A 24551-nucleotide genomic window follows, 5' to 3' on the forward strand; every position below is an offset into this window, starting at 1 on the left:
TGTTGGTGGGAAAGAATTCACAACTGAAACCAAGAAATCACGGAGAAGACGCCAAGTTTGGAAATCACAGAGGCCTTAAAAAAGAGTTTCGAAATAGAACGGGGAGTGCTTAGCCTTGTCAGATACCTAAAAAGAAATTAATAAATGGCAATTAAGAGGTCTTGAGTGACCTTTGAAGTGGTAGTCACATTGGAGTGTCGACAGTGATGACCAGCCGTGTTGGATGGGGAACCTGTGGGAAAGGATGTCAGTGGTGGTGCCCTGGGCAGGGGTAGGGGCAGAACGAGGGCCCCCAGTTCAGCCACATTCCCTGCATGAACCTCAGGGAAGAGAGGGTTAAACTTCCCTCCAGCTTCCAGCCCCGGGTTTTCCTGGGAAGATGAACAGTCTGCTTTCCTTATTGTCTGCACCAGAGGAGCAGATTGCGTCAGTTTGTAAACTGTGTTACCGCTTGCAAAGGCCTGGAGTCAGCAGGTTTGCATTTCCCAGCAGACTCAGACGATGCTGATCGCCTCGGCTCCTGCCTCTCCACCTCAGGCAGGACCAGGAGCTGCCCCCCGACCCCCCACCTCTGTCATCCCACCCCTCATCCCTGAGGTATTCAAGGAGAGAGAGCAGGAAGCCCTGAGCTTCTAGCTGAGCCATCTCGCCCAGTGCTCCGGCCTTCCCTCAATTTCCAGGAGCCTCTTGGCCTCTCTTGCCAACCAGGGCCTGATTTCTAGGCATTCCTAGGGCTTTGACTTAGACGAGCACACAAATGTCAGAAAAGAGGTTTTCTGGGAACAACTGGCGCTGTGGGCTGGGCTTGAAAGCATCTTTTGGTCTGGAGGTGATGAGGGATTAGGAGCAGCGGCGCTGGTGGGGACTGGGGCCCTGCTTCTCCAGGAGCACGGGGAAGCTCGGTAGCGCTTCTGCCCCTCACCTGCCCACTCCCCACCGGCGGGTGACCGTGGTGAGACCCAGGAGGCATTTCATAGGCACTGCCTCTGCGGCTTCCGGAGCGTTACATTATTAATTGCATGGTGTTAATGCTCATCGTCTCTGAAAGACAACCGTGTGTCTGCGCGTGGCCGAGAGTGGAGGGGACGAGTTGGCTGTGTTAAGCTGCTACTACATGAAGGTGAGGTGTCTCTTCGAGTTCACGGCTCCGGCTGTGGCAGCACATTACAGCCTTCATGCAGCATCAGTGATGGTGGAAAGCCCAGCTCTCCGGCGGCGTGGCTACCTCTGCGTGGCAGGAAAAGGAGGCTCAGTTGCACTCTGGTCGCTCTGGATCTCTACTCACATTCTTGCGGAAAGCTCTGGATGGGACGTGCGGGTTGGGAAGAGCTGGAGTGCCTTTCTTCCTCTCTGCAGGCTCTCCCACAGGGCTTGCCGGTGCGCCTGTGGGCCTCCCCCCTTGCCCTTCTCTCCCACATAACCCCTTGTCTGTCTTCTCTCTCATCGACTCTCAGTCATACTGGTGCGCCACCAGGGCCACCACCCCAAACCCCAACTCATACCTTAGGACGTTCTGAGCAGAGAGAACCTTAAAAACCGGGTTCAACTCTCACTAACATGTGGAGAAACTGAGCCCGGAGGAGGGTTTGACACCCCAGCCCAGAAGAGCTGGTCCCTGGATCGCTGTTTTAGTCCAGGGTTTTTGCTATGCTTCTCAATGCCTTCTCCCCATCCAAGCCTCATTCCTATCTTGTTCCCAGTTCCAGGCTTGTTACTGGTGGCTTTGGGGTTATTTAAAGCAGGGCTAGGACCAGACAGCATATGGAAAGGACAGAGGCTTCTGCCTGTCATTGGGGCTGATGATGTCACCTCCCCAGAGGTATCCACGCTCCTGCTCCACCTTCTGGAGGAACCTGCAGCCAGCACCTCTCCCCTCCCCCCTCTGCCACCCCTTGTGCAAGAAGTCTTCCTTTCCAGATGCCCCAGGGCAGGCGTGTCCTGAGCTGCTGCTCTTTTTTTTTTTTTTTTTTTTTAAATTAAGGGAGACTACCTTTTCAGTTCTTTTTTTTAATTTACTTATTTATTTATTTATTTATGGCTGTGTTGGGTCTTCGTTTCTGTGCGAGGGCTTTCTCTAGTTGCGGCGAGCGGGGGCCACTCTTCATCGCAGTGCGCAGGCCTCTCACTGTCGCGGCCTCTCTTGTTGCGGAGCACAGGCTCCAGACGCGCAGGCTCAGTTATTGTGGCTCACGGGCCTAGTTGCTCCGCGGCATGTGGGATCTTCCCAGACCAGGGCTCGAACCCGTGTCCCCTGCATCGGCAGGCGGACTCTCAACCACTGCGCCACCAGGGAAGCCCTGAGCTGCTGCTCTTGCCCAGCTGGCATCACCTGTCCTACCCGAGGCAGCCCCCTCCCTTGGGGGAGGGACCATCCCCCTCAGCTGTTTCCCAGGCAGTCCACAGCCTCCCAGCCTCTGGGGCCCAGGCTCAGTAACTTCCTGTGTTGCCTCAGGCACTGCACAAGAGAGAGCCCAAGACGCTCTCTCTCAGGGGAGATTGTACCTCTTTTCCATCCTCCCAACACGTAAAAAGGAGAAAGTGGGTTATATGGGAGGGGAGACTCCCCACCCTCCCGCATTGCCAAAAATCCCCTCTGTGCTGTGCCTCCTTTGGCTGCCCTGAGTCACCACGTGGAGCATGCCGCCCCCTGCTGTATGTCCTACCTGGTCCAACATTTTAAAATTCCTTTGCCCTAAGTGCCCCTGGCTGCCTCATTTAGGCTGCCTTTCCATGGAGGCGGCCTCCAGCTCACTTCCCCCCGACCCTACCGTGAAGAAGGCTACAGGAGGGGACCTGCGTGTTTCCAGCTTTGCCCCAGACTTAGAGCCCTGGGCATCCAGCTTGGCTCCTGGAGCAGGAGAGGGACAGCTGAATGAACCCCCCACGGTGGTTGAAATTTCCTCTGTGGTCTTACAGCTGAGCTATCTGATCTTCTTCCCCACCGCGCACAGTACTCTTTCAGAAGGCTGATTGGCTGGGGGGGCCAGGAGACGTTAGCGTCCTCGTCTCTGTAAGAACATCAGCCCCTGTCTGCCTTTCGTTTCTCCTGCTTCCTGCACACCCCCTCAGCTGGCTGGCCCGGCATTGCACCCCGGCAGACTGTGCCTCGCTGCCTGGGGTGGGAGAATGACTCCGCCCCCATCGCCTGTTTGATCGAAGTAGTTGCTGTGTTAAGAAGCTGGACAGAATGCAGAAGGGGACCAGTGGCGGGCGGGGGGCGGGGAGGGGGGGAGAGCAGGACGCTCCAGCCGCTGAGAAGAGAGCTGTGGGAAACAAAACGTTCACGGCCACCGCCACCTTCCCTCTGGGTTGCTTCCAGCCGTGGAGGGCGGGAACTGCTCAGGGTCTCCTCTTTCCTCCTCTCCTTCTGCCCTTCCCTGCGCACCCACCCGCAGCTGCGAGGGGTGAGACCACAGCCTGTTCGGGTGGGCACCGAGGTGTGTATGCTGCCTGGGACGGGAGTGCTTCCTCAGTAATTAGGAGACGTGCAGATTAACAGCCTGTGCCGTTTGTATTAATTTGGTAAATAAGCCAGAACAATTTCATCAGTGGCACCTTAATGTGCTTGGGAGCAGGAGGACGTGTCCCACTGTGAGGCAATGGGGCCTGCTGGCTGCCCCGGCCCACAGACAGACAGCCCGGGTCCAGTGGGTCTAGCTGCTCTCCCTCTGGGCATGGCTGGCTGGACCACACGCCCGATCGGCCCTGTGGTGGAGAAAGATCCCTCCCCCCTCCACTGATTAGAAAGGCATCTGTTTGTTCAGCTGGGTTTGGGGACAGTCACTGATTAGGTTTTCCCATCAGCCCGCACTTCCCTCACCTCCCACTCTGGGTGTAAGAACCAAGGGAGTTGAGCTCAGCCACACAGGGCTGCTGCTGGTTGTAACTAGCCTGGCCGCTGCCAGCTGGCCCTTAGTTGAAGGAAGAGAAAGCAGTTTTACGTCACCAAAACTTCACGGCTAGATTTAGGATTTGAACCCAGGTCTGTCTGACTGCAAGATTCATGCTCTTTCTACCACCTCATGGCCCAGTCAGTACACCCAGCTCTGGAGCAGATTCAGAGAACAGGCTTCGCTCGCCTTGGAGCTGACAGTCTAGGTGGAGAATAAAGACATTTTGAAATGAAATAACTGCCCTTCCCCAGAAGTAAATAATTGATGATGATGAAGAAGCAGCATTTGTGTGTCAAGCACTCTTCTAAGTGTTTAGCATACTTACATTAGTTCATTTATCGTCAAAACAGACCCTTTGAGGTAGGTACTATTGCAGTTCCAAGGTAATTGATTCACCAGAGCTCATACAGGTGGTGGGTGGATTTGTTTGGCTCCAGAGTTTGTGCTCTTAACCTCTGTGCTGTACATTGGCCCCTACGTGTCAAAGGGAGAGTAAGCCCATAGATGTTCAGGCCAGGTGTTCAGTTCACTGCAGGCTAAGGTTTAGGGAAGCCTTCACAGGAGGGTGGTGTGGAAGCTGGAAGAGCTCACCTCACGGGGCCTAGTTCAGAGCCATAAAATCCCCACCCACTCTGCCAGTATCAAGAGCACAGGACAAGAGATGTTGGCAGGTGACCAGTCCAGTAGGGGTGCACAGTGAGGCAGCACCTCGGTGTCCTTCAACGCCTGAGGGTCAGGTCTGACCTTTAGACATCTAGGCCCTTGCTCTATCTTAACCAGAGTTATCACCAAGCCGCCTCCTCCACGTGGCACCACCCCTTCTCAAAGTCTCTCCGGAGGCAGTCTTCCTCCCCCCAGCTCCGTGTGTTGCTAGGTGTCAGCATTCGGCTTCTGTATGAGCGTTGAGGAGGGGGAGTGAGGAGAAGAGCCATCATCTGTCCCTTGCTGACATTGCTTCTGTCCACGTGTACACATACTCCGTGGTCCCCTCAAGGCCATTATCAGCCCACCTGTGTACACACCAAATGCCCACGTGCTTATGAAGTGTTCTGGCAGCCTGTAGTAGTCACCCAAGGCCTGACCTACCTGAGGTCACGTGCCGCTGTAGGAGGCCTCCCAAGGAAGACGGTGAGTCCAGATCTCTTCCTGAAACATTCCAAGATGCCAAAGAGACAGGTAGCCATGCTGTATAGCGCTTCGCACTCTACACCACACTCCATGAATAGTTACCTCATTAATGCTGCGGTAGCAGAAAGAAACCAGAAGAGGTTTCTTGTGTGTTTGACGAGAATAAGCCTCCCCTAACTCCTGTCTACAGTTTGAGGCAGCTTGTAGGAAATTGCTGTCTATGTACCTGTATATAGTCGATCCTCATTATATATGAGTCCATATTTGCGAATTCACTTAATTACTAAAATTTATTTGTAACCTCAATCAGTACTCCTGGTGCTTTTTGGATCATTTGTAGATGCGCACAGAGTCTCCCGGTGAGCACATTCCCAGCTAAGGCTGCACAGGCAGTGGCTCTGCCTTCTTGCTTCAGCTCTCATTCTGCAAACAAGTGCCCTCCTCGTGGTCTATTTAGTGCCACGGTTTTCCAGTTTTTGCACTTTTTGTTGTAGTTAAAAATGGCCTCCAAGCATAGCACTGAAGTGCTGTCTAGTGTTCCTGAGTACAAGAGGCTATGATGCGCCTTAAGGAGAAAATCCATGTGTTAGATAAGCTTTATTCAGGCATGAGTTACAGTGCTGTTGGCTGTGAGTTCAGTGTTAATGAATCATCAATATGTATTAAATGCAGTGTCTTTAAACAGAAACACTCATAGAAGAAGGTTATGTTTTGATAAGTTGATAAAAATGTGACTAGAGTCTTGAAGGAACTTAACCCTGTGTTTCCCCTGGGGGCAGTGGTTCAGGATTCCCTAATTCCTTGTTCATGGTGACTTTATAGAGATAAGTACCCCGAATAACTGTATATAAGCCTATGCGTGTGTATATGTATATATTTTTTTAATTAGGAGAAAATATGAGAAATTTGAGTCTTCAGGCTGAGTCTTAAAGTTGAACACAGAAACAGAGCTTTTACAGATATGGACCCACATAATGTTATAGTCAAGTCACAAATTCCTAGCAGTCAGTATGAAAGAGAGACATGATGAAGGATGAACACGTATACCCACCTGGGAGCACCCTGCTGAACCCTCTGCTTGGTTCCCATGCAACTTGCCCAGAGCTAAAGAGTCAAGACTTTGATCTTCAAACTGAACCCCTGTGCCCGTCCAGGCTGGGGCGTGGCCAGAAGGATAGACATAGCACGGGGTGAGGGTAGAGAGGCCGCGGAAGCCGAGAGTCTTGGTAGCAGCGGGAACACTGGCCCAGCCCTATCCCTCCACTGAGCCCAGCCCACCTTCCCCTGAGCCCCGTTGTTTGATTGAGAAATTACTGTGGTGGCAGCAGCTGTAATTAAAGGGGAAGCAGAGACCCACGGGCGACAGCTTTATCTCCCTCTACAACCCAGGATGGATTGGGCGGCAGCACAGTGCCCCAGGCCAGAGATTTCTTTCCTCTGCAGCCGGCTGGGCCCAGGGGCTTGTCAAGCCCAAGTTAACATATCGATTGCAGGCTGGGAGCGGCTGGGTAAGTGTAAAGCCAGGGCTCACCTGCCAAGAGAGCCTGGCTGCTCCCCAGCAGTTTTGGCCCCAGGTGTGGCTGCTAGTCGCTGTGGTCGCCCTCTAGTGGGAGCCCTGGGAGGCTGGCATCTGGTTTGTGGTCTCAGAGGGTGAGATGTGAATTCGACATTGGCCTTGTAGAGTGGGGTCTGAGCGTGGGCACCTTATAGGAGAGAAGGGTTGTACCTGGCCAGTTGCCTCTGCAAATCATCTCTCTGAGGTTCTTGCCTCCATCCCAGGAATCTGGTGCCAAGAGAAGCCATCAAGCTTCTTGTCACACCGGCCCACCACAAGCCCTCGGGCTGGAGGGAGGCCTTGTGCTCGAGCAGGGCAGCCATCCTCAGTTTTAGGAAAAGGACACCTGGCAGTGAACACATGGAAGACAAGAGGTCGGGAATGGGGGTGCTGGCATGGGCCTGGGCTCAGTGTTGGTCCGGGAACTGTTGCAGTTTGATTTGCTTTCAGCTGGTCGTGAGCAGGTGTCTCCTGAGCCCCCAGATGGGAAGGAGCCCAGTGGTTTGGTGGTGGGAGGCTGCGTCAGCACCCCGTACTCTACCCGTTGTCTCGTGAGCCCCCAAGCACAAGGCAGGCAGCCCTCTGCTCTGCCCAGAATTCTCCTGGGACCTGCTGCCGCTTGGCCTTAGCACGTTTGATAAAGCTCGGCAAATGAAGGAGATGGTCTTCTCAGGTATCCTCTGCCCATCCCTGTTCTTGTCTGACCACTGCAGTCCCAACAGCCTCTTCCTCCATCCTTAGCCCTCACACTGTAGGGGCGCCCAGTGCTTCAGCGCCCCGGGCATTTAAAAGGTGGCCAAGGGCTCCTCAGGCAGTCTGTCACTCACCTCAAATGAATTTAGGTGCCTTATTGGCTGGTGGGCTCTTGGGGCCCCTGTTTTTTATCGAGTACCATTTTGCCCACCTGACCTCTCCCACAAATGCAGGTCCTCCAGTAAATTAATTACCAGAATTCGAGAAAGGAGAAACACGTTTTGCCACCTACAGATGCAGGACGCTGGTTCTCCCTGCTCCAGCCCACAGCGGTGTGAGGCCCGCGTGGGGTAGACCCAGCCCAGCAGAGCCCAACGCTTCCGCCCTGGCTGTACCAGGGAAGTGCAGGGTGGTGGAGGGAGCCGGCCTCAACCCAGTGGAAAGCGAAGAAGGGGCGTCAGAGGTGTGCCTGGAGGAAGGAAGGACTGCCCGTGAGACAGAGGCTGTGGGGAAAGAGGAGGGGAGGGTCTTTTCTGCTCCCAAGTCAAGGAGGCCGTAGGGAAAGAAGGCAGCAGGGCAACCTGGCTTCTGCTCTCAGCTCTGACCCTTGCGAGCTCCACTTCCCTTGTCTGTGCCTCAGTTTCCTTGCCGACAAAATCAAGTTGGATTGGATGGGTATAACATCTTTGTTTTCTAGCTCTCATAAACTCTGCGTATTCCCTTCTGTGCCACACCCCCGCTTCAGGTGTCGTTGAACTTGCATTCCACCTGAAGGGATAACGGGGGGCCTCAAGTAGGAAGAAGGGTGTTCAAGAATAGGAAGAAGTCAGGGTCCCACCTCCCTGGTCCCGCTCCTTGTCCCACCCCCACTGCCTTCCCTCCGAACGCCCAAGCCGCCTCTGTCTGCTTACAGGGAGTCGTGTCCCGGGCATCTCTCCCTGCTGAGCCAGGACTCCGCCAGGTGGGCGGGCTACTCTCCTCCCCCCTCGCCCCTCGAACCCAGCCCTCTGCCCTTGGCTGCTGCCACTGGCTCCAGCCCAGGCTTCAGAGAATTCCCAGGTATTTAGACATTCATTTTATTGCTTAATCGAGCTTGAAGCCGCTTAAATTAATACAAGTTTTTACGTTGGGCAGCAAAGGCTTTTACAGGCCCCTTTAGCAGGAGAAGAAAGAGGTTGGGAGAGGATCAAAGAAGGAATTCCTCCTGGGCCATTGCCTTCATGAGGCGGGAGCAGAGTCCATGCCGGGTCTGGGGTCCTGGGTCTTGGGGAAGTCCTCAGGGGAGGAGGCCCGGGAGCCCTTGGGCTCTGCAGGAATCCTGCAGGGTCTGGGGATCAGCCATAGCACTCGGCCCCGAGGTCTGGGCTGATGGTGGTGAGCACACCCTTCCAGTTACGCTTTTTTAGGGATAACGTCCTGCTGGAATCACCCCCGTGCTGCCCCTGTGTGGTAGTGTACTTCCTGCCCACATCTCTCTCCTCACCTGTCCCCTTCCCTCCTCTCCTCACCTGGCTTTCATCCCACCTCTTTCATTACCTTCATTAAGCATTACTTCATTCAGCTCTTCTGGGAAGAACACGCGTTCCCCTCTCCTCGGGGATTGCCTTGCTCCCCCAGGGCTTGTCTTCAGGGCAGAGCTGGGGTTCAGGGGGTGCTGAAGAAGAATGGGATGTTCCCACAGCTATGGCCGCTGCCTGTCTCACCCCTGACCTTTATCTATATGCTTGCGCACACGCGCGTGCACACACACACATGCACACTCACACACAGAGCTTACTTAAGCTAAGGAGAGTCAAGTTTACCCTAGTAGCTCTCTGCCAAGAGGAAGGGGAGGGGATTTGAGAGGAGAGGGGAGTTTTGAAGTTGCTTTGTCAGTGACGTATCTGTCAACGATGGTTCTGGGGTGCAAGAGGCTGAAAAGTAGAGACCAGCTCACAGCACTCAGGTGAAGGGTTCTAAGAGGCTCCCACAAGCTCCTACTCTGCCTGACTCATCCTTCCAGCGACTCCTGTCCCGTGGAGCGACGGTGGTGGCAGTGGCCCAGGGCCGCTCTCCTCCGCTGCCCACCCTGGGCCCCTGCTGCAGGCTGACGCCCCCTGTCTCTGCTCCCCAGGTGGAGGTGGAGGTGGAGGGCATGGACAAGGCTGGCAACTTCATCGGCTGGCTGCACATCGACGGCGCCAACCTATCCGTCCTGCTGGTGGAGCACGCGCTCTCCAAGGTCCACTTCACCGCTGAGCGCAGCTCCTACTACAAATCCCTGCTGTCTGCCGAGGAGGCCGCCAAGCAGAAGAAAGAGAAGGTAGGCTGTGGAATGGGCCTGGCGGGGGAGGAGGCGGCTGCCCTCTCTCACCCTCCCCTCTACCCCCATGCACCAGCACCGCTGTCTCCATACCACAGACAGAAGCGGTTCTGTCACCCCTCAACTGAGTGACCCCGGTTGGCGTTGGTCTCAGACCCCATGTCAGGAGCCCGACGCTGAGATGGCCCCGGACCCGCTCTGAGCACTCCCTGTTGGGCCAGCTCTGGTGGCCCTGGAGCAGGAAGCTGCCTGGAAGGTGACCTTGGAGCCCCTGGGCCGCAGGAGACCAGGAAGCCTTCCCTCCCCCACCCTGCCCTCCGGTGCTCTCAGAGAGGCCGGTTGGCCTGCAGCCCACGTCTGAATTTCCTTCACATTGCCCTGCAGGGAAGCCCATTTTGGAAGCTGCCCCAGGAGATGCATAAAGCTGTTAGGACAGCAGATTTACAGCCCATCCATCTCTGCAGACACTGCATTGAGGAGACAAGGGGGGTGGGTCGGAAAGCAGCTTTTGGAAACAAATGGACGATTAAAGAACCCAGTGGTTTGGGTGATGGGAGCCGGGCTCGGCACCCCCCGCCCCCAGCCTGTCGCCACTGACTTACAGCCCAGCACCGATAATGGGGATAAATCAGCTGGCCACCAATTTGTCAGGGCTTCTCTGAGTTTGAGGAGGATTTCATGGGACAGCCGTGCTGAGCCATAAATTTGTTCCAGGAATAAACGTTTCTTTCCCCATGGGGCAGCCATCTGGCTTACAACTCGCCTCTCAGAGCCAAGGCCCAGACACCTGCCAAAAGGCGTAGGGGGCTTTGGGGCCCGGAAGGCTCCTCGTCCTCTTTCTCACTCTGGCTCTTCCCACCTGTCCTCTAAGAGAGGATACATCACTTCCCCAGGGGCCAGGTCCAGGACACCTTCTTGGATCTCTGTGTATGTCTTATTCCCATCCCCTAGAGATTAGGGCAGGTGACCGATCCTACTGGAGGCTGAAGGACCCCAGGGAGAGGTGGCCCCTAAAGCCAAGACAGGTGAAAGGGACTGTCCATGCCTTGGAGGAGTGAGCAGACCACCATGGGGCCCCCAAGGAGATTTCCACCCTTCCTTGTCCCAGTTCTTCTTCCTAGAGTGATGGGGAAGCAGACAGCCTTGGCTCCTGCAGCAGAGGAGCTTCCTCTTGGAGTTCCTGTTTGTGGCAGCTGAACTTTAAGACTGCCACCTCCATGTCCTCTGCTCGCTGCAGGGAAATGGAGGAGACGTGGTGCTGGGCCTCACGTGCAAAGGCTGAACGAGTTAGCAGCTGGGTGTCAGTGTGGCAAGCACCAGCCTCTAAGGCCCAGATTCTGAAAGCATCTTTGCCCCCTGGCCCTGCTCCCTGGCTACTCAGCACCTGAGCTGAGAAGCTATGTCTTCAGATCTGAGTGATCTTCTACCCTCTGAGAGTAGAGACCCCAGAGGGACCAAGGAGAGGACAGAGAAGGGAATCTGGCCAAAGATGGAGGGTGGTCCCTTGCTTAGGTGCTGAAGTGGGCATCACTGTTTACTTCACAGTGGATTTGTCTGAAAGAACCCAAGTCGTCATTTCGCTGGTGCCACGTGATGGTGCTGAGGAGTAATTGCCAGTGATTAATTACTTACCCAGGCTGCGTGGTTTTATTCCAGTCCAATTAAAATGCGGCGCACCACCCTCAGGGTGGGGGCCTGCCTGCCTCCTGGGCCCCTCTCCTGCACATCTCAGACTCTTCGAGGATCCCGGGGGGACCTCACATGACTTGCCTCCTCCTGGTGGGGCCGGGACCCAGGAGTAGTGTGGGCAGAGCCTTGCAGCGGCCCTCGGAGTTAGCTGCACTCAGAGAAGTTGGTGGTCCGCTGGGGGACAGTAAACTGTATATCTGACGTGTCCCCAGGATCCCCAGCCTTGCCCCATTGGTGACCCCATGAGAGCTGCCTTAGCTGTCGAGAGACGGGTACATCTGGGGTTAAAAGATCATCGTGGTACCTATGAGCTGACTGAGGAAAGTAATACTAAGAGATTTTGTGAGACCAGGAGCAAGCAGAAGTCGTAGGTGGGTGTGATTATGTCGTGTACATTTCTGAGCAGGTCTGTCTGGGGAAACCCCGCAGTGCTGTATTCCCAGCTCTGAGAATTTAGCTGCCTCCCTGCCAGGCCTAATTCCTCCCTGTGCCTTGCAGACACCTCTCCTCATGAAGAGGCTAGTCAGGCCCTCCCCTTCCTCTGTAGGAGGCTGATGCAGGGCTCCCCCCTCCTCCTCCTTTAGGGATCCTGGGCAGGTCTGAGGACCAAAGAGGGAGCCGCAGATGGCAGCTGTCTGGACTGTTCCCCCATCCCCCCTCCCCGTTTGTGCCCCAGCAGGGCCCTTGACAGGGCTGGATTGGCCACTGATTGGCTTTTACTGAGCTTGGCTTCCCCGATGCGGGCTTGAAGGCCTCCATCACCCTGGCCCCATGCCAGCCCCACCTCCGGAGCCTCCTGAGCAGCGATATTAAATAGGATTTAGAAAGGAGAGGCTCCAGCCAGTGGAACCTCGGTCCACACTGCCCATCGCTTGCCAGGAGGCGCACGCGGGGCTCCCCAGGGAGGAGGGAGGACCAGGAGCAGGGTGAGGACAGGAGGGGAGACAGCCTCTACTCCTGACAGGAAATGGCGTGACAGAGCAGCGTGTAGCAGAGGAGGGAGGGGCTTCCCTTGCCCACTGCCCACTTGTGTCTGTAGCCAGGGCCATGGAGGGGTCACAGAGGGTGTCTTGCCGATGTGTCTGTCCCCTCCCTGCCCAGGTTCTGCAGGGGGCAACAGAAGCCAGTGTGGGCAAAGCAGGCCCTTGTTCTAAGGGTGGGGACCTGGACGGCCAAGCCCATCCAGTTGACTGACTGCTTCCCACCAGGAAGCCACACTGACCAGCTTGGGAAGGGACCCCACACGGCTCCACGACTGAAGGGCCAAGCCCGTTCTCTCTGACAAGTGGAGCTCCTCCATCTGAGGAGGCGCTCTCCCTCTTCTGCCCTTTAGCAACCTCGTGCTTCCCGTGTCTTCTCACCTCAGGAGGCAGCAGTACACACTCCTCTGCTCCCCTCCTGCTGCCCCGGGAGCTGTGGGACCTCGACAGGACTGGCCCCTTGCCGCCTCCTTGTAGGAGAGGGGCCTGAGGGCCAAGCCGAGGCTTTGTTTGCATCATCCGTGACCTCCGGCCCGCGGCCCCCCCTGCACCTGCCAGGGAAGACGCTCCACCTCCTCTCTCCGAGGAGGAAACCTGATGCTGTCGCCTGAGGCACCTTTACTTGAGGAGTCGTTAGCAGTTTCTGTTCTCACCCTGTCAGTCTGTTCCCAATTCATCCACACGGAAGATGAGCCTCCCTCCGTACAGCGGAGGGAAGCCGGGTGGGGTTAGGATGGGGGCCCACTCAGGAGGCAGTACAGGGTCCCTGTCTCTCCAACCCGCTGTGTGCTGGGAAAGGAGGGAGCAGGATGGGAGAGGGGAGGGCTGCTGACTTGGTCTGGAGCAGGTAGGGGCACCGAGTGCAGACAGATTGGAGGGTGGTGTTGGTGGGAAAAGGGGGCAGAGGACAGACTGCTGGGTCAGGAGGGCCACTGCTGGGGAGGGGGCAGAAGTTTGGGCCCAGGTGATGTCTCTCCCATCCCTCTTCGCCACCCTCTGGCTGCCTCCCCCGGGCTCAGAAAGTCCCTGTTGCTCATTCCAGTTCTCGGGGCCCTTGCCTCTCCTTCTATTGGAAGGACACACACTCGTGCCACATTAAAGGCAGGAGCATGGCCTCTGCGGGTGTGGCCCCAAGTGGTTCAGTAATTCCAGCCTCCCTGCCCTTCAGCTGCTTCCTGATGCCCCCCAGGAGTCCGTGTGTCAGCTGTGATCATGTGGTCATACTCTACCACCTCTTGCAAGGGAAGAAAAGGAGACTCAGAGAAGGCATGTGACTTGACAAAAGTCACACAGCAAAGTAAAGGGCAAAATGAGAAGACCAGAGTCCACATCTCCCCACCTACAACTTTCCCCGTTGCTCAGTGCTGCCTTTTGTGTCCAGAGGCCCAGTCACTGCCAAAATTCCCCTTGAAGAGCTCTAGGGCCAGGCTGCCTGTGTTCAAATCCTGGTTCTGCTACATCTAGCAAGCCTGTGTGCCTCAGTTTCTTCATTTGTAAAAACAGGGGTAATGTTTATACCTTTTCAAACGGTTGTCGTGAGGATTAAATGAGCTAGTACTTGGATAACGTTTAGTGTGGCACCTAGTAAACATATAAGGTTTGGGCTAATATTTTATCACCACCCCACTCATTCCTGTGTGTGTGCCTGTGGGACCCCGTGTGTGGTCCAGTCCCCCGGACTCCCCCACCCCCTTTGCACTGCTCAGCTGGAGAGCCACCTCCCTCCCCTGCTATGACAGGCCTCAGTACTGAGATAATCTCCTGGCCACAGGATTGGATTTGACGTGCTGTCACCCCGAATCAGCTTCTGGGCCGCCACAGCCCTGACAGTGCGGGGCTAGGGGAGGAAGGGAGAGGGAAGGGTGGAGGGGAGCGGCCCAGCTTCTGAGCCGGGGTCAGAGCAGCCTGCTGGCGGTGAGAACAGAGGCATGCTCGCACAGTGGCAGCCCTCGCCTCCACGGCCCAGGGCTGTCACTTGGAGAGTCTCAGGAGCGCCTGTGGCCCTGTGACAGTGGGAGGGCCTGGAGAGTTCAGAGTGACCCCCGAAGGGTGGTGTGAGGGAGGGAGATGGGGACCCAGCACCACTCCAGCACCGAGGTTCTCACACGCTGGTATGCGTGGGAATGGGAATCGCCGGGGAGACTTTGGTTTTGACTTACTTTCCCTGGGACCCTGAGAGCACATCCTGATTTGGCAGGCTGGGGTGGGACCCAGGCACCTACGTTTTCAGTAAGCTCCCCAGTTGCTTCTGATGCCTGCCAGAGCCGCTGGATGGGAAGTGCTCTCCCCACCCCCGCCCAGAGGTAGGAGGGTTCCAGGGGCTCGTCCTGTGCTGGCATCACCTCCACACTCACTCGCCAGGGCAGTGATTTCCCCCTGCCCAGAGCCCCTTTCCTGGCATCCTTTCTGACTTCACTTCCTAATCTCTTCCTCCCCTGTGCTGACCGCACACGCAGGTCTGGGCCCACTATGAGGAGCAGCCCGTGGAGGAGGTGACGCCCGTGCTGGAGGAGAAGGAGCGCTCGGCCAGCTACAAGCCAGTGTTTGTGACTGAGATCACCGACGACCTGCACTTCTACGTGCAGGATGTGGAGACGGGTGAGCACACAGGCGCGGCCCCGGGCTCCGCTGCCTCACGGCTCCTGGCATGATCTGGCCCGCCTCAGGGCCCCTCTGTTCAGTGGGAGGGAGGGACACAGCCCAGGGCTTCCGGGGACCTCCCCGAATAGCTTGTGGCTGCTGCCCACCTCCGCGCCCCTGCGCCGCACTCAGGGCCCGAGGTCGTTTTATCAGCTGCAAGTGAGCCCCGGAGCGGGCGAGGCTGAGCAGGTCCTCTGAGGACTGGTGAGGTAACCAGCTTTGTCTGGGTGGTGCTCGGAGACTCTTAGGTAATTGTTTTAGTCCTAGACACCCCTGGCAGGGCTGGGCAGGAGGATTGGTAGCCCTCAGAGTGTATCAGGAAGCAACGGACAGATTGTCTCTATGTGGTCAGGAAGCACAAGCCGGCTCTGCTCAGTGCCTCTCCCCGTCAGCTTCCTTGGGAGGGGAGGAGGGGGAGCCTGGGCTTGTCTCTGCTGGGGTTTCTCCTTCTCCAGAGGTTGCCGTAGCCCTGAGTGGTAGCCAGTTGCCATGGTAACTGGCGGCACTCTAGGGGAAGTCATCCCCAGAAAGTCTTTCTGAAGGACCCTCTCTCTCCATCCTCTTCCTTCCTTCTGCCCTCAAGTGCAGTGCACTGTGGCCAGGGTCCCCTCGGCAGAGACCTCAGGCTTCTGGAGGAGAGAGGGCAGTAGAGCTGGCTCTCACAGCAGCTGCGCTGGGGCCCCTCCAGCCCAGCTTCCCCCCTTCACTCCCTTCACTCTCTCCATCCTGACCTCCCTACTCTCATTGCCACCCTCTGCAGGGAAACATTTTAGTTGAGGTCAGAGGAAGAAGCTCTTAGAGCCAGCTCTCGGTCCACGGAGGCAGATCCTTACAAGGCGGAGGGGGCTGAAGGTGTCGGTGGTGGCACTCGAGGCAGCCCCGTAGGTGGCAGGGTGCGGCTGTGCCCGCCCTCCCCGGCCCCACCCCCAGGCCCACTCCAGATTGTCAGCAGCCTCGCCTCAGCCACCTCCCCTCTAATGATATTTCCCAGGCAGGCACCTGCTTTTGTGGCAATGTCATTTCACCGGGAAAAACTGACCATCTCGAGCCCTGGGCTGGCTGTACTTGGGAGGGGAGCAAAGCCAGGGAGGGGCGGAGATGGAAATGATGAGCCTGAAGGATTCGGTTCTCTTGTGGCCAGCTCTAATCCTGGTGAGAGGGGGCCCAGCCGTTGCCTTGGGACAAGCCGAGAGGGGGCCTCCAGGCTGGGTGGTGTGGAGTGCGGGGAGTCTGGGCGGTGGCCCAGGTAGGAAGGAGAGCTATTCCTAAGCACGGGAGCCAGCGAGAATGGCCCTTGGGGAGCTTGGGGAAAGGGAACTCAAAGAAGACCCTGCCTAGGGTACCCCGGCTCCCAGGCAGGCTCCACCTGGCCTCTGGGTCCTGCTGGGTAGGACCTGCCTTGAGTAAGAACAGGCCCGGAGTCTCCAGGAGACAGAGCTTGAGGGTTCAAGGCCTTTGCCCACATACTCTCTGTGATCTCAGAGGCTTCCTGTGCCAGCTTTGTATCCCGCCTGGCTGTCGCTGACTGCTCTCGGAAGCCAGGACGCTGCACTGAGTGGTAGCCAAGGCAGATAATAGGGAGAGAAAGAGAACTTGGGGGAAACTGTGTATTGTTGGAAGGTTGGAGTAGCGAGTGAGGTGCTGTGTGGCACGTGGCACACCACCTGGATAGGTGTCGGCTCCAGAGAAAATCCTGCCTTCCATCAGATCCGTGAAAACGAACCTCAGCGTACACAGCCTCCCTCTCCTGAAACCTTCTACCCCTCTTGGAGGCAGGGACATCCTCTGGCCCTGTTTCCCTTCTCTTAATTAAAGCCTGCCTTCGGGAAGGATCTGGTGAAATGATGAACACATTGCCATTGGCTCTAAACGACCAACCGGACTCTGTGTAAGGGCTTCCCAGAGGGCTTTGCCTGTTCGCAGAACTGTTGCCTTGGAGCAAAATAATAATAATAGAAATAGACCAAGTATAGCAGGACCTTGTCTGTGTAGAGGTAGCTTCTTAGTCCCTGAAATTTTACTGTCTGGGCAAGGAACGCAGGCGCAGGAGAACGGAGGGTTTATTGCCGGGCGGGGGGAGGGCAGCGCCTTCCGGAAAGTCCCTGAAACCGTCCTGTGAACACCGGCATGGGGGCCCGAGAGTGTAGACAGGGCGCGCGCCTGCGGGCCCCTCTTCAGCACTGCAGTCATCAAGCACCCTGCACAGCCGGGCTTTCCTGGGTCACTTGAGAGGAAGCAGAACCGAGTAAGCTATGGTCTGTGCCGTGAAGGCGCTCCCGGCGTAGTGGCAGAGACGTAAACCAGACAGGGAATGGATAAGGCCCACCGTGACCAGCGCACCAACGGCCGTCATGTGTCAGGCCCCTGTAACAGAGTGGCCGGGGGCCCTGAGGATGGGGGCGAGTCCTTCACCACCACCAGCCGCCCTCGCCTCAGAGAGCGAAGGGGGAGCAAAGGGCCTGCTAAGAGCTTGAGTCCGGCCCAGAGGGACGCAGGGAGAAGCCACTGGGGGCTGATGCTCAGCAGAGCAGGGCTGAGGGGCTGTGGCAGGAAGGAGCCAGGGGAGGGCACTGAGAAGACCTTGGGGGTTGCCACACCCAGTGAGAACCAGACCAGCAGCAGGGACCGATGACCCAGGGGCAGTGGTTCGGGAAAGACAAGGGAGGGAAGGGGTCTCCCTCCCCGCAAACGAGGAGGGCAGTGAGCTGGCGTGGGAGGGTGGGACCCCAGCCTGGCAGCACTTGGAGGTTCAGTTCAGCATGTGTCTCACGGGGCGCGTCAGATCAGAGTGTCCACGTTTGAATAGACTGAGACCGGGCCCTGCTGCCAGAATTGTTCCCCACCTTGCATGGCGCAGATTCTGAGGCCCTTTCCTTGTCCAGGGTCATATGGGGCCCATCCTTCAGCTCCACTTTTGCCCCCAGGAGACGTTGCAGAGAGTGGCTGCTGTCCGTCACCGCCTCTGTGGCCCAGGCCAGGGCCCGCCCTGGTAGGACTGGAGAAGGCTGGTTGGCCTTGGCCTTGCTTAGTGTCCACTCATTTTCTCTACCTCCTAAACCAAAGCCCAGGAACATTCCCTAGGGCGTCTCTGGCCATGGCCAGTAGATTGGAGAGCCGAGACTGGAAGACTGGGTGCCTCTAAGGCCTGAAGTGTCAGCAAGATACTGTGAAACCTCCTCGACCAGGGACCAAAGAGGACTTCCCTGTGGGACGGGGGCAAGCCAGTGCTGCAGGCACCCTACAGCATTCCACATCCTGCCCACTCCCCAGGCTCATCTGCCTCCACAGCATCATCTAGAGATGATACTCCAAGGCACGTGGCACCTAGGTCTCACTCCCTGTTCCTCCCCACAGGCACCCAGTTGGAGAAGCTGATGGAGAACATGCGCAATGATATCGCCAGCCACCCTCCCGTCGAGGGCTCCTATGCCCCCCGCCGGGGCGAATTCTGCATTGCCAAATTTGTAGACGGAGAATGGTAGGCCACCTGGACCCGAGCAAGGCAAAGAGTCTAAAGTAGGAGCAGCAGCAGTTCTGTCCCCAGGGCCCAGGCCTACAGAGCCACTAGCCAGACTTCAGGCATCTGCCGTAGTGGCCGGCTTTCCACTGGGTGCTTGTTCTTGACCTTGGCCAGCTCTCCGGAGTGGCCCTCTTTGTTGCCCACAGCCCGTTTGCGGCCTGCGCTTTAACCCGTGGTTTTTCTGCAGTCAGCCTCTGGCGTAAAGAAGTGTCCCTCCTTCTCTCTCCTGGGCTACTCCTTTGGGGGGAGCCCTGGCTGGCTGGAGCTCTCCAACACCCCCCTCACCCCACGCAGGAAAAATGACGTCAGGGCGGGGGTAGGGGGTGGGGTGAGGGTGGAGGCTGGTGCTCAGTGAGCCCGGACCAGCCGCCACCCTCCACCCCAGCTGTCTGGGACGTGAGCGGCAGCGCTCGCAGGCTGCAAGAAGGTCACTTATGTCGGATCTACCAAGCGTGGGGCCCGTGGCCTTCCCAGGGTGACGAAGTGATGTGGATGGGTTCCCTGCTGTGGCCTCCCAGGCAGATCTGCCGGCTAATTACAGCTGCTGTCTAGTGCGCTGGGTTTAAACAGCAGACATCAATCTAGTCATTAGTCTTGTTGCTTTTGTGCCCCAAGGACACGTTCATCCGCTCCTCACGCTCCCCTCCCGCCCTCTGCTCCCAGCTATGCTCTGATTCCATTAAATGGTGGCCACAGCACCCCGGGCTGTGCAGTCCGAGAACTGCCCTTTGTGACACCCATGGGTGTTCTCTCTGAGCCCTGGGCAGGGAAATGCTGTAGCCCCTGCCCTGCCATCGCTGACGCTCCAGGGAGACCGGCCTCCTCAGGGCTGTCCCTTGAGTTCTGCCCGTGATGCCATTGCAGGTACCGCGCCCGAGTGGAGAAAGTCGAGTCTCCTGCCAAAGTACACGTCTTCTACATCGACTACGGCAACGTGAGTGCAGGGGCCAGGAGGTGGACGAGTACGCAAGGGAGGGGCCCCAAGTGCCGCCAGGGACCCTTCAACACAGTAGGCCCCTAGGTCAAGTCCATCTGCCCTCTCCAAGGTCCCTCTGAGCTTTAGACTCCCTCCCTCCCTCCCTCCCTCCCTCCCTCCCTGACGGAATGGTGAGCGTGTGGGCCTCTCTACTGTTCCTCTAACAGGCCCGTGACCCCTGAGTGACTGGGCAAAACTGGCATCTCTGGTCGGAGGCCTGTGAGCACTGAGTGGTCCTCTGTCCAGGCCCCAGCCACAGCCCCGGTTCCTCTTCTGCCCAACGTCTCTGAAGAGTGGGTCCCTGAAGGCCCCTGGTCCACACGCTCAGCTGGGTCCTTGTGTGCTGATCCCCAGCACATCCCAAACCCAGGCTTGCTGGGAAGGGGCTGGTACCCCTGGGAGAAATGCCCCTTGGGCTGGACCTGGGAGTCTCTCAGCAGTAAGCAGGAGAGAACGCTGTCGTTCAGAGCCGTGCCACTCCTGAGGACTAGTGTGGAAGGGCCGTTAATAGAAAGCCCAGAGCTGGGCCACGCTCCCAACTTACTACCCGGGAATACACAGAGGAAGGGGTCTTGCCAGGCTGGGGTTGCCCCACGCACCTGAGCCAGAACCACTAGCAGGCGGGGGGCTGCCTGGACCCTCGTCTTGGAGCGCTCTTCCAGCCAGGGCCCCCCCAGCCTGTGGGAAAGGGGTCAGGGAGCCCGTGTCACAGAGGGAAGGTATTGGGGAAAAGTGGAGACAGTGATTAGAGTTGAGCTACCAGGTTGGGTATGCAGTAGGAGCCACCAGGTGTGCCACCACCAGGCCCAGCTTCCCACCTCCCAGTCTTCGCTGACTGGGCGAGTCCGTGCATGTGGCTACTCGGAAACGAGCCCTGGGGGGTGGGGTGGGGGATGGAGGCGCTGAGTTAGAATCCCTAGGGGCCTGGCCGTGCGAGTTGTCCCCTGAGAGCAAGGGAGCTCCGAGTGTGTGATGCTGTTGGCCTGGTGTGTCCTCTGCAGAGAGAGATCCTGCCGTCCTCCCGCCTGGGCACCCTGCCACCTGCCTTCAGCACTCGCGTGCTGCCAGCTCAAGCCACGGAGTATGCCTTCGCCTTCATCCAGGTGCCCCAAGACGTGAGTCTCCACGCCTTCCTTCCTCTCAGCGGGACTGTCCCATGACACTCAGACGCTGCTGCAGTCCCAGCACGTATCTGCACGAAGGAAACCCAGCCCCGTCCCGGATCCCACCCCTCCCTCACCCTGGCCCCCTCTCACGGGGCTGAGCCCCCGGCGCGGCCCTGGTTAGTGGCCACTGTCTCTAGCCTCTTGGGCTCTCGGCTGCAGTGGTCTTCCAGCACTCCTTCCAGGCTCAGACGATGCCGCCAGCAGTAACTGCCCCCAAACAGCTCTGACTGTGTCACACCTCTGCCGAAAATCCTCCACTGGGGTCCCACTGGCTGATGGGAGGAGTAGAAACAATGGTGATGGTCTGTTAGTCACGGGAGAGAGGGGTGTGGCCAAGGAGGTTGAGGGAAGGTGGCATCAGAGCCTCTGAGCTGGCTCTTGAGAAACAGGGGGCCTGGTGGGCCAGGGCACGTTGGGCGAAGACTGGTCCAGCAACGGCAGCCGGGTGTCGGGGGCCCTGCGGGCAGCAGCAGGAGATGTCAGGCCCTGTCTGCCCGGGCAGGGAGGTTATTCTTCGTGTTGTAGGCGGGAGGGGCTGTGGGCAAGGGGGCCCTTCACGTCCAGAGCCTGTTTCCTCCCTCACTGGGGTCTAAGCGGGGAGCGAGGTGATGCCGGCACGCGCTGTGCAGACTTCCTTGAAGTCCGTGAACAGGACCTGGGGCCCTCACGGCTCGTGGCTGGCGCTCGCCCCTCACGCCGACCGGGGTGTGTCCCTGCTGCAGGAGGATGCTCGAACAGACGCCGTGGACAGCGTGGTGCGGGACATCCAGAACACGCAGTGCCTGCTCAACGTGGAGCACCTGAGCGCCGGCTGTCCCCACGTCACCTTGCAGTTTGCCGACTCCAAGGGGGACGTGGGGCTGGGCTTGGTGAAGGAGGGATTGGTCATGGTGGAGGTGCGCAAGGAGAAACAGTTCCAGAAGGTGGTACGTGCTGCGGATGCGGGGTGTCCCTCGCGCCTCCCACCGCCGTCACGGGGGGACTGGGAGGGGACTGCGCCGGGAGCCAGAGAGGGAGCGGGGAACCCACCGTCTTGCTGCTCCTGTTGGGGAAAGATAATGGATTTGGGTTTGTTGGGGTTTAAAATTTAAAAAGCTAATTACATCCCAAATTAATTGGCTGCCGGTTTGGCTGAAAACACAGCTGCAAACTGGAGCGGAAAGTTTGCCTTTGCCCGTACCCCCGGTGACAGGCTAGGAAGCTCTGCCAGGGGTGGCATGGCGAAGGTCACAGCCTGTTGTGCTGTCTCTCCCGTCCTCACTTGCCCCTCTCCCAGTCCATAGCCAGCTCCCAGCGCTCAGCGCCACTCTGCCACGACACCCCTCCAGCCTGTTTGGAGAGGCGCAGGGCTTAGAGCTGGGCCTGAGCCCCGCCTCCCTCGTTCATGAGACATCTGGCCCTAGAGCTCAGCCTTTGGAAGCCTGAGTCTCCCACTGATGACGTGAGGAGAGCACAGCCAGCCCGGCTGCTCGGTAGGGTGGACCATGAGGATCGGGGGCTGACACCTGGGAAACCTCCTTGCACTGCTCATTTGTTGATCACGAGGCCCAGGCCTCCCGCTCAGCCCCGTTCCCATCCCAGTTTCCCCCAGCCTCTCCCCACGACACGCCAGCCTCGAGGGACGGGCCAGGCCGGTGGGAAGCTCGTGCCCTTCTGCAGCGCCCACCTCCCCCGCACTCCTGGGTGGAGGGACACGAGCGGCAGGGTTGAAAGCAGTGTTCTTCTCTCTCCACTGTGCCCTTGCTTCCCCTTCTCCCCCGTCTTTTGCCTTTCCTCTCTCCCCACATAATGATTGGTGGTTTGTGGATCCATGGCTCTGGTTATGCAAGTTGATTAACTCATTTGGAACAAGACCTCAGTGTGAGTCACTTCTGTGCCTCATCTGGACAGGAGGGGCCTGACCCCTAGTCTTCCCCCCAGTTTCCTAGATCACTCCTAGGAGTTAGCTTAAGTTTCCCTGTAAAATTGGAGCTCTTAGTGTCCGCCATATGAAGCTACCCATAACGTCTCTGGTGTCTAGAAACACCTAATGTGTTCATTCATTCACCTACTTATTCTTTCAGTAAATATTTACTGAGGACCTACAAATCTCAGTGAACAAGAGACAACGTTCCATGGAGCTTACATTCAAGCATGAGGAGACGAAGAAAATAAATATAATAAGTCAACAAAATTAAATGTTAGACTATAAGTGCAATGGAAAAAGGGAAAGTAGAAGTAAAGAAAGTGACTCAGGAGTATGTCGGAGGGAGTGGTGGTGATTTTAAATGGGGTCATTTGAGGCCTCGTTAAGAAGGTGATACTTGACCAAAGACGTGAAGGGGCAGGATAGGTAACCAGGTAGACAGGAGGGGGAAGCGTGTTTCAGGCGGGTGAAGCAGCCAGCATGGAGAGTCGAGAAACAGCTAAGAGACTGTGACTCTGCACTTGGATTTTACTTGGAGGGAGCTGGGGACCCGTTGAGCAGGGGAGTGACGTGACCTGGGCCTCACCCTGACCATCCCTTTGTCCTCGTCCTGCCAGATCACAGAATACCTGAATGCCCAGGAGTCAGCCAAGAGCGCCAGGGTGAGTTTTTGCCTCAGGAGCCCCAGAGGGTGCTGAGAGAGGGGCTTGGCCGTTTGGGTCCCAGCAGGTCCCACCTCTCTGAAGAGCCATTTTCTGTTTTCTCGCAGCTGAACCTGTGGCGCTACGGAGACTTCCGAGCCGATGACGCAGATGAGTTTGGCTACAGCCGCTAAGGAGGGAATCGGGTCTGGCCCCCAGCACCACTCACGCCAGTACCTCTTCCTCTGCCGGGGGGTGGTTTTCAGCTCCAGACCTCAAATCGGGGGCATAGATTGGGTCCAGCTTTGCTTCAGTGTATGGGAATGTCTTGTAGGGTGGCATCTGGGCTGGGGATGGGGGGTGGGGGGAGCCCAAGGCTTTCAGGGGACAGGCCGCTGTCTTCTGCGAGCACAGGCACTGCCATCCGCTGTCTCTCCCGGCTGATTTTGTTTCTCTTTGGAGGTTTGTTTTTTAAAAATTGTCCTCAGATCAGGAAGAAACATGAAAGACTTTGTCCTGTGGAGGGCATGATCCTGGCACCCAAGGCCAGCTGGCACCCCACTTCTATCCCAGACTCCCCTTTTCCCCAGCTCTCTGTCCAGCTGTTGATTATGTGATTTATCTGATACGTCCATTCTCAAATGCCAGCGTGTCCACGTCTGCCCCTTTGCCAGCCCTCCCCATTTCTGTATTTAAAGCTTTTGAGGCCCAATAAAATAGTACATGCTGTCTGCAGCCCTTATTGGTCATGGTGGAGGCCAGAGCCCAGGGTTTCGGCAGCCCCAGCCAGGAGGAGACCTGGGCGCTTGAATGCCCCCCGAGGTCTAATCCATATGCCTGGCCACATCCCCTAGAAACATAGCCAGTCATGGGAAGCAGGGCAGGCCTTCAGAGTTCCAAGCAACTCCTGGGGCCTGGTGGGCTTACCTGGCACCATGGCCATCATGCAGAAGGCTGGCGATCTTCTCTTTTGACTCATCTGCACGTGGCTGCCCTCAAGAACCTTAGCAGCTCGGCAAGCAGTGCCCAGGACACTCCATGCAGGAAAGGCCAGGCTCGGTCCTGCCAGGCCCAGGCGGGAAGTTGCTGGGCCTGTCCTTTGGCAGGACCCACCAGAGCCCCAACAAGGGGCCAGAAGGGACTTGCCGAGGGAGATGAGGTGATTTCCCTCTTCCTGCTGTAACAGAAGGAAAGGCTGGTGCCAGATAGGCTGGCACAGCGTGTGTTAAGGTCAGTGGCCCCTGGTCCCTGCCCATCTCCCTCCAGTGTGCGTCCACTGGAGAAGGGAGCTGGAGGATGGGGGCTCCAAGAGGGGTCTGGGCAGCAGGCCGAGGAGAGCTCGTCTCCCCAGGTGAGCTCTGGCTCTGTTTGACTTGACGAGGTGTCCCCCAAGTCCTCCAGGTGGAGCTGGCCACGGAGCTCAGAAACCCCAGGCTACCCCTAGCCCCCGAGGGGGGGGCCC

The 24551-nt window shown here is 57.6% G+C and overlaps 1 protein-coding gene across 1 annotated transcript in view; it reads left to right on the forward strand.

Annotated features, from left to right (window-relative positions):
• SND1 (staphylococcal nuclease and tudor domain containing 1) overlaps positions 1 to 23824 on the forward strand; it is a 429076-nt gene extending 405252 nt beyond the window's left edge. The window contains exons 17-24 of the mRNA XM_061198696.1: positions 9383 to 9571; positions 14697 to 14838; positions 18235 to 18358; positions 19265 to 19334; positions 20378 to 20491; positions 21265 to 21468; positions 23066 to 23110; positions 23218 to 23824. Of these exons, the coding sequence (XP_061054679.1) occupies positions 9383 to 9571; positions 14697 to 14838; positions 18235 to 18358; positions 19265 to 19334; positions 20378 to 20491; positions 21265 to 21468; positions 23066 to 23110; positions 23218 to 23283 (954 nt within the window). The 3' untranslated portion in view covers positions 23284 to 23824. The remainder of the gene's footprint in view (positions 1 to 9382; positions 9572 to 14696; positions 14839 to 18234; positions 18359 to 19264; positions 19335 to 20377; positions 20492 to 21264; positions 21469 to 23065; positions 23111 to 23217) is intronic.
• Positions 23825 to 24551: the final 727 nt, after the last annotated feature.

The sequence above is a fragment of the Eubalaena glacialis genome, chromosome 8, assembly GCF_028564815.1.
Source record: "Eubalaena glacialis isolate mEubGla1 chromosome 8, mEubGla1.1.hap2.+ XY, whole genome shotgun sequence".
NCBI classification, from domain to species: Eukaryota; Metazoa; Chordata; class Mammalia; order Artiodactyla; family Balaenidae; genus Eubalaena; species Eubalaena glacialis.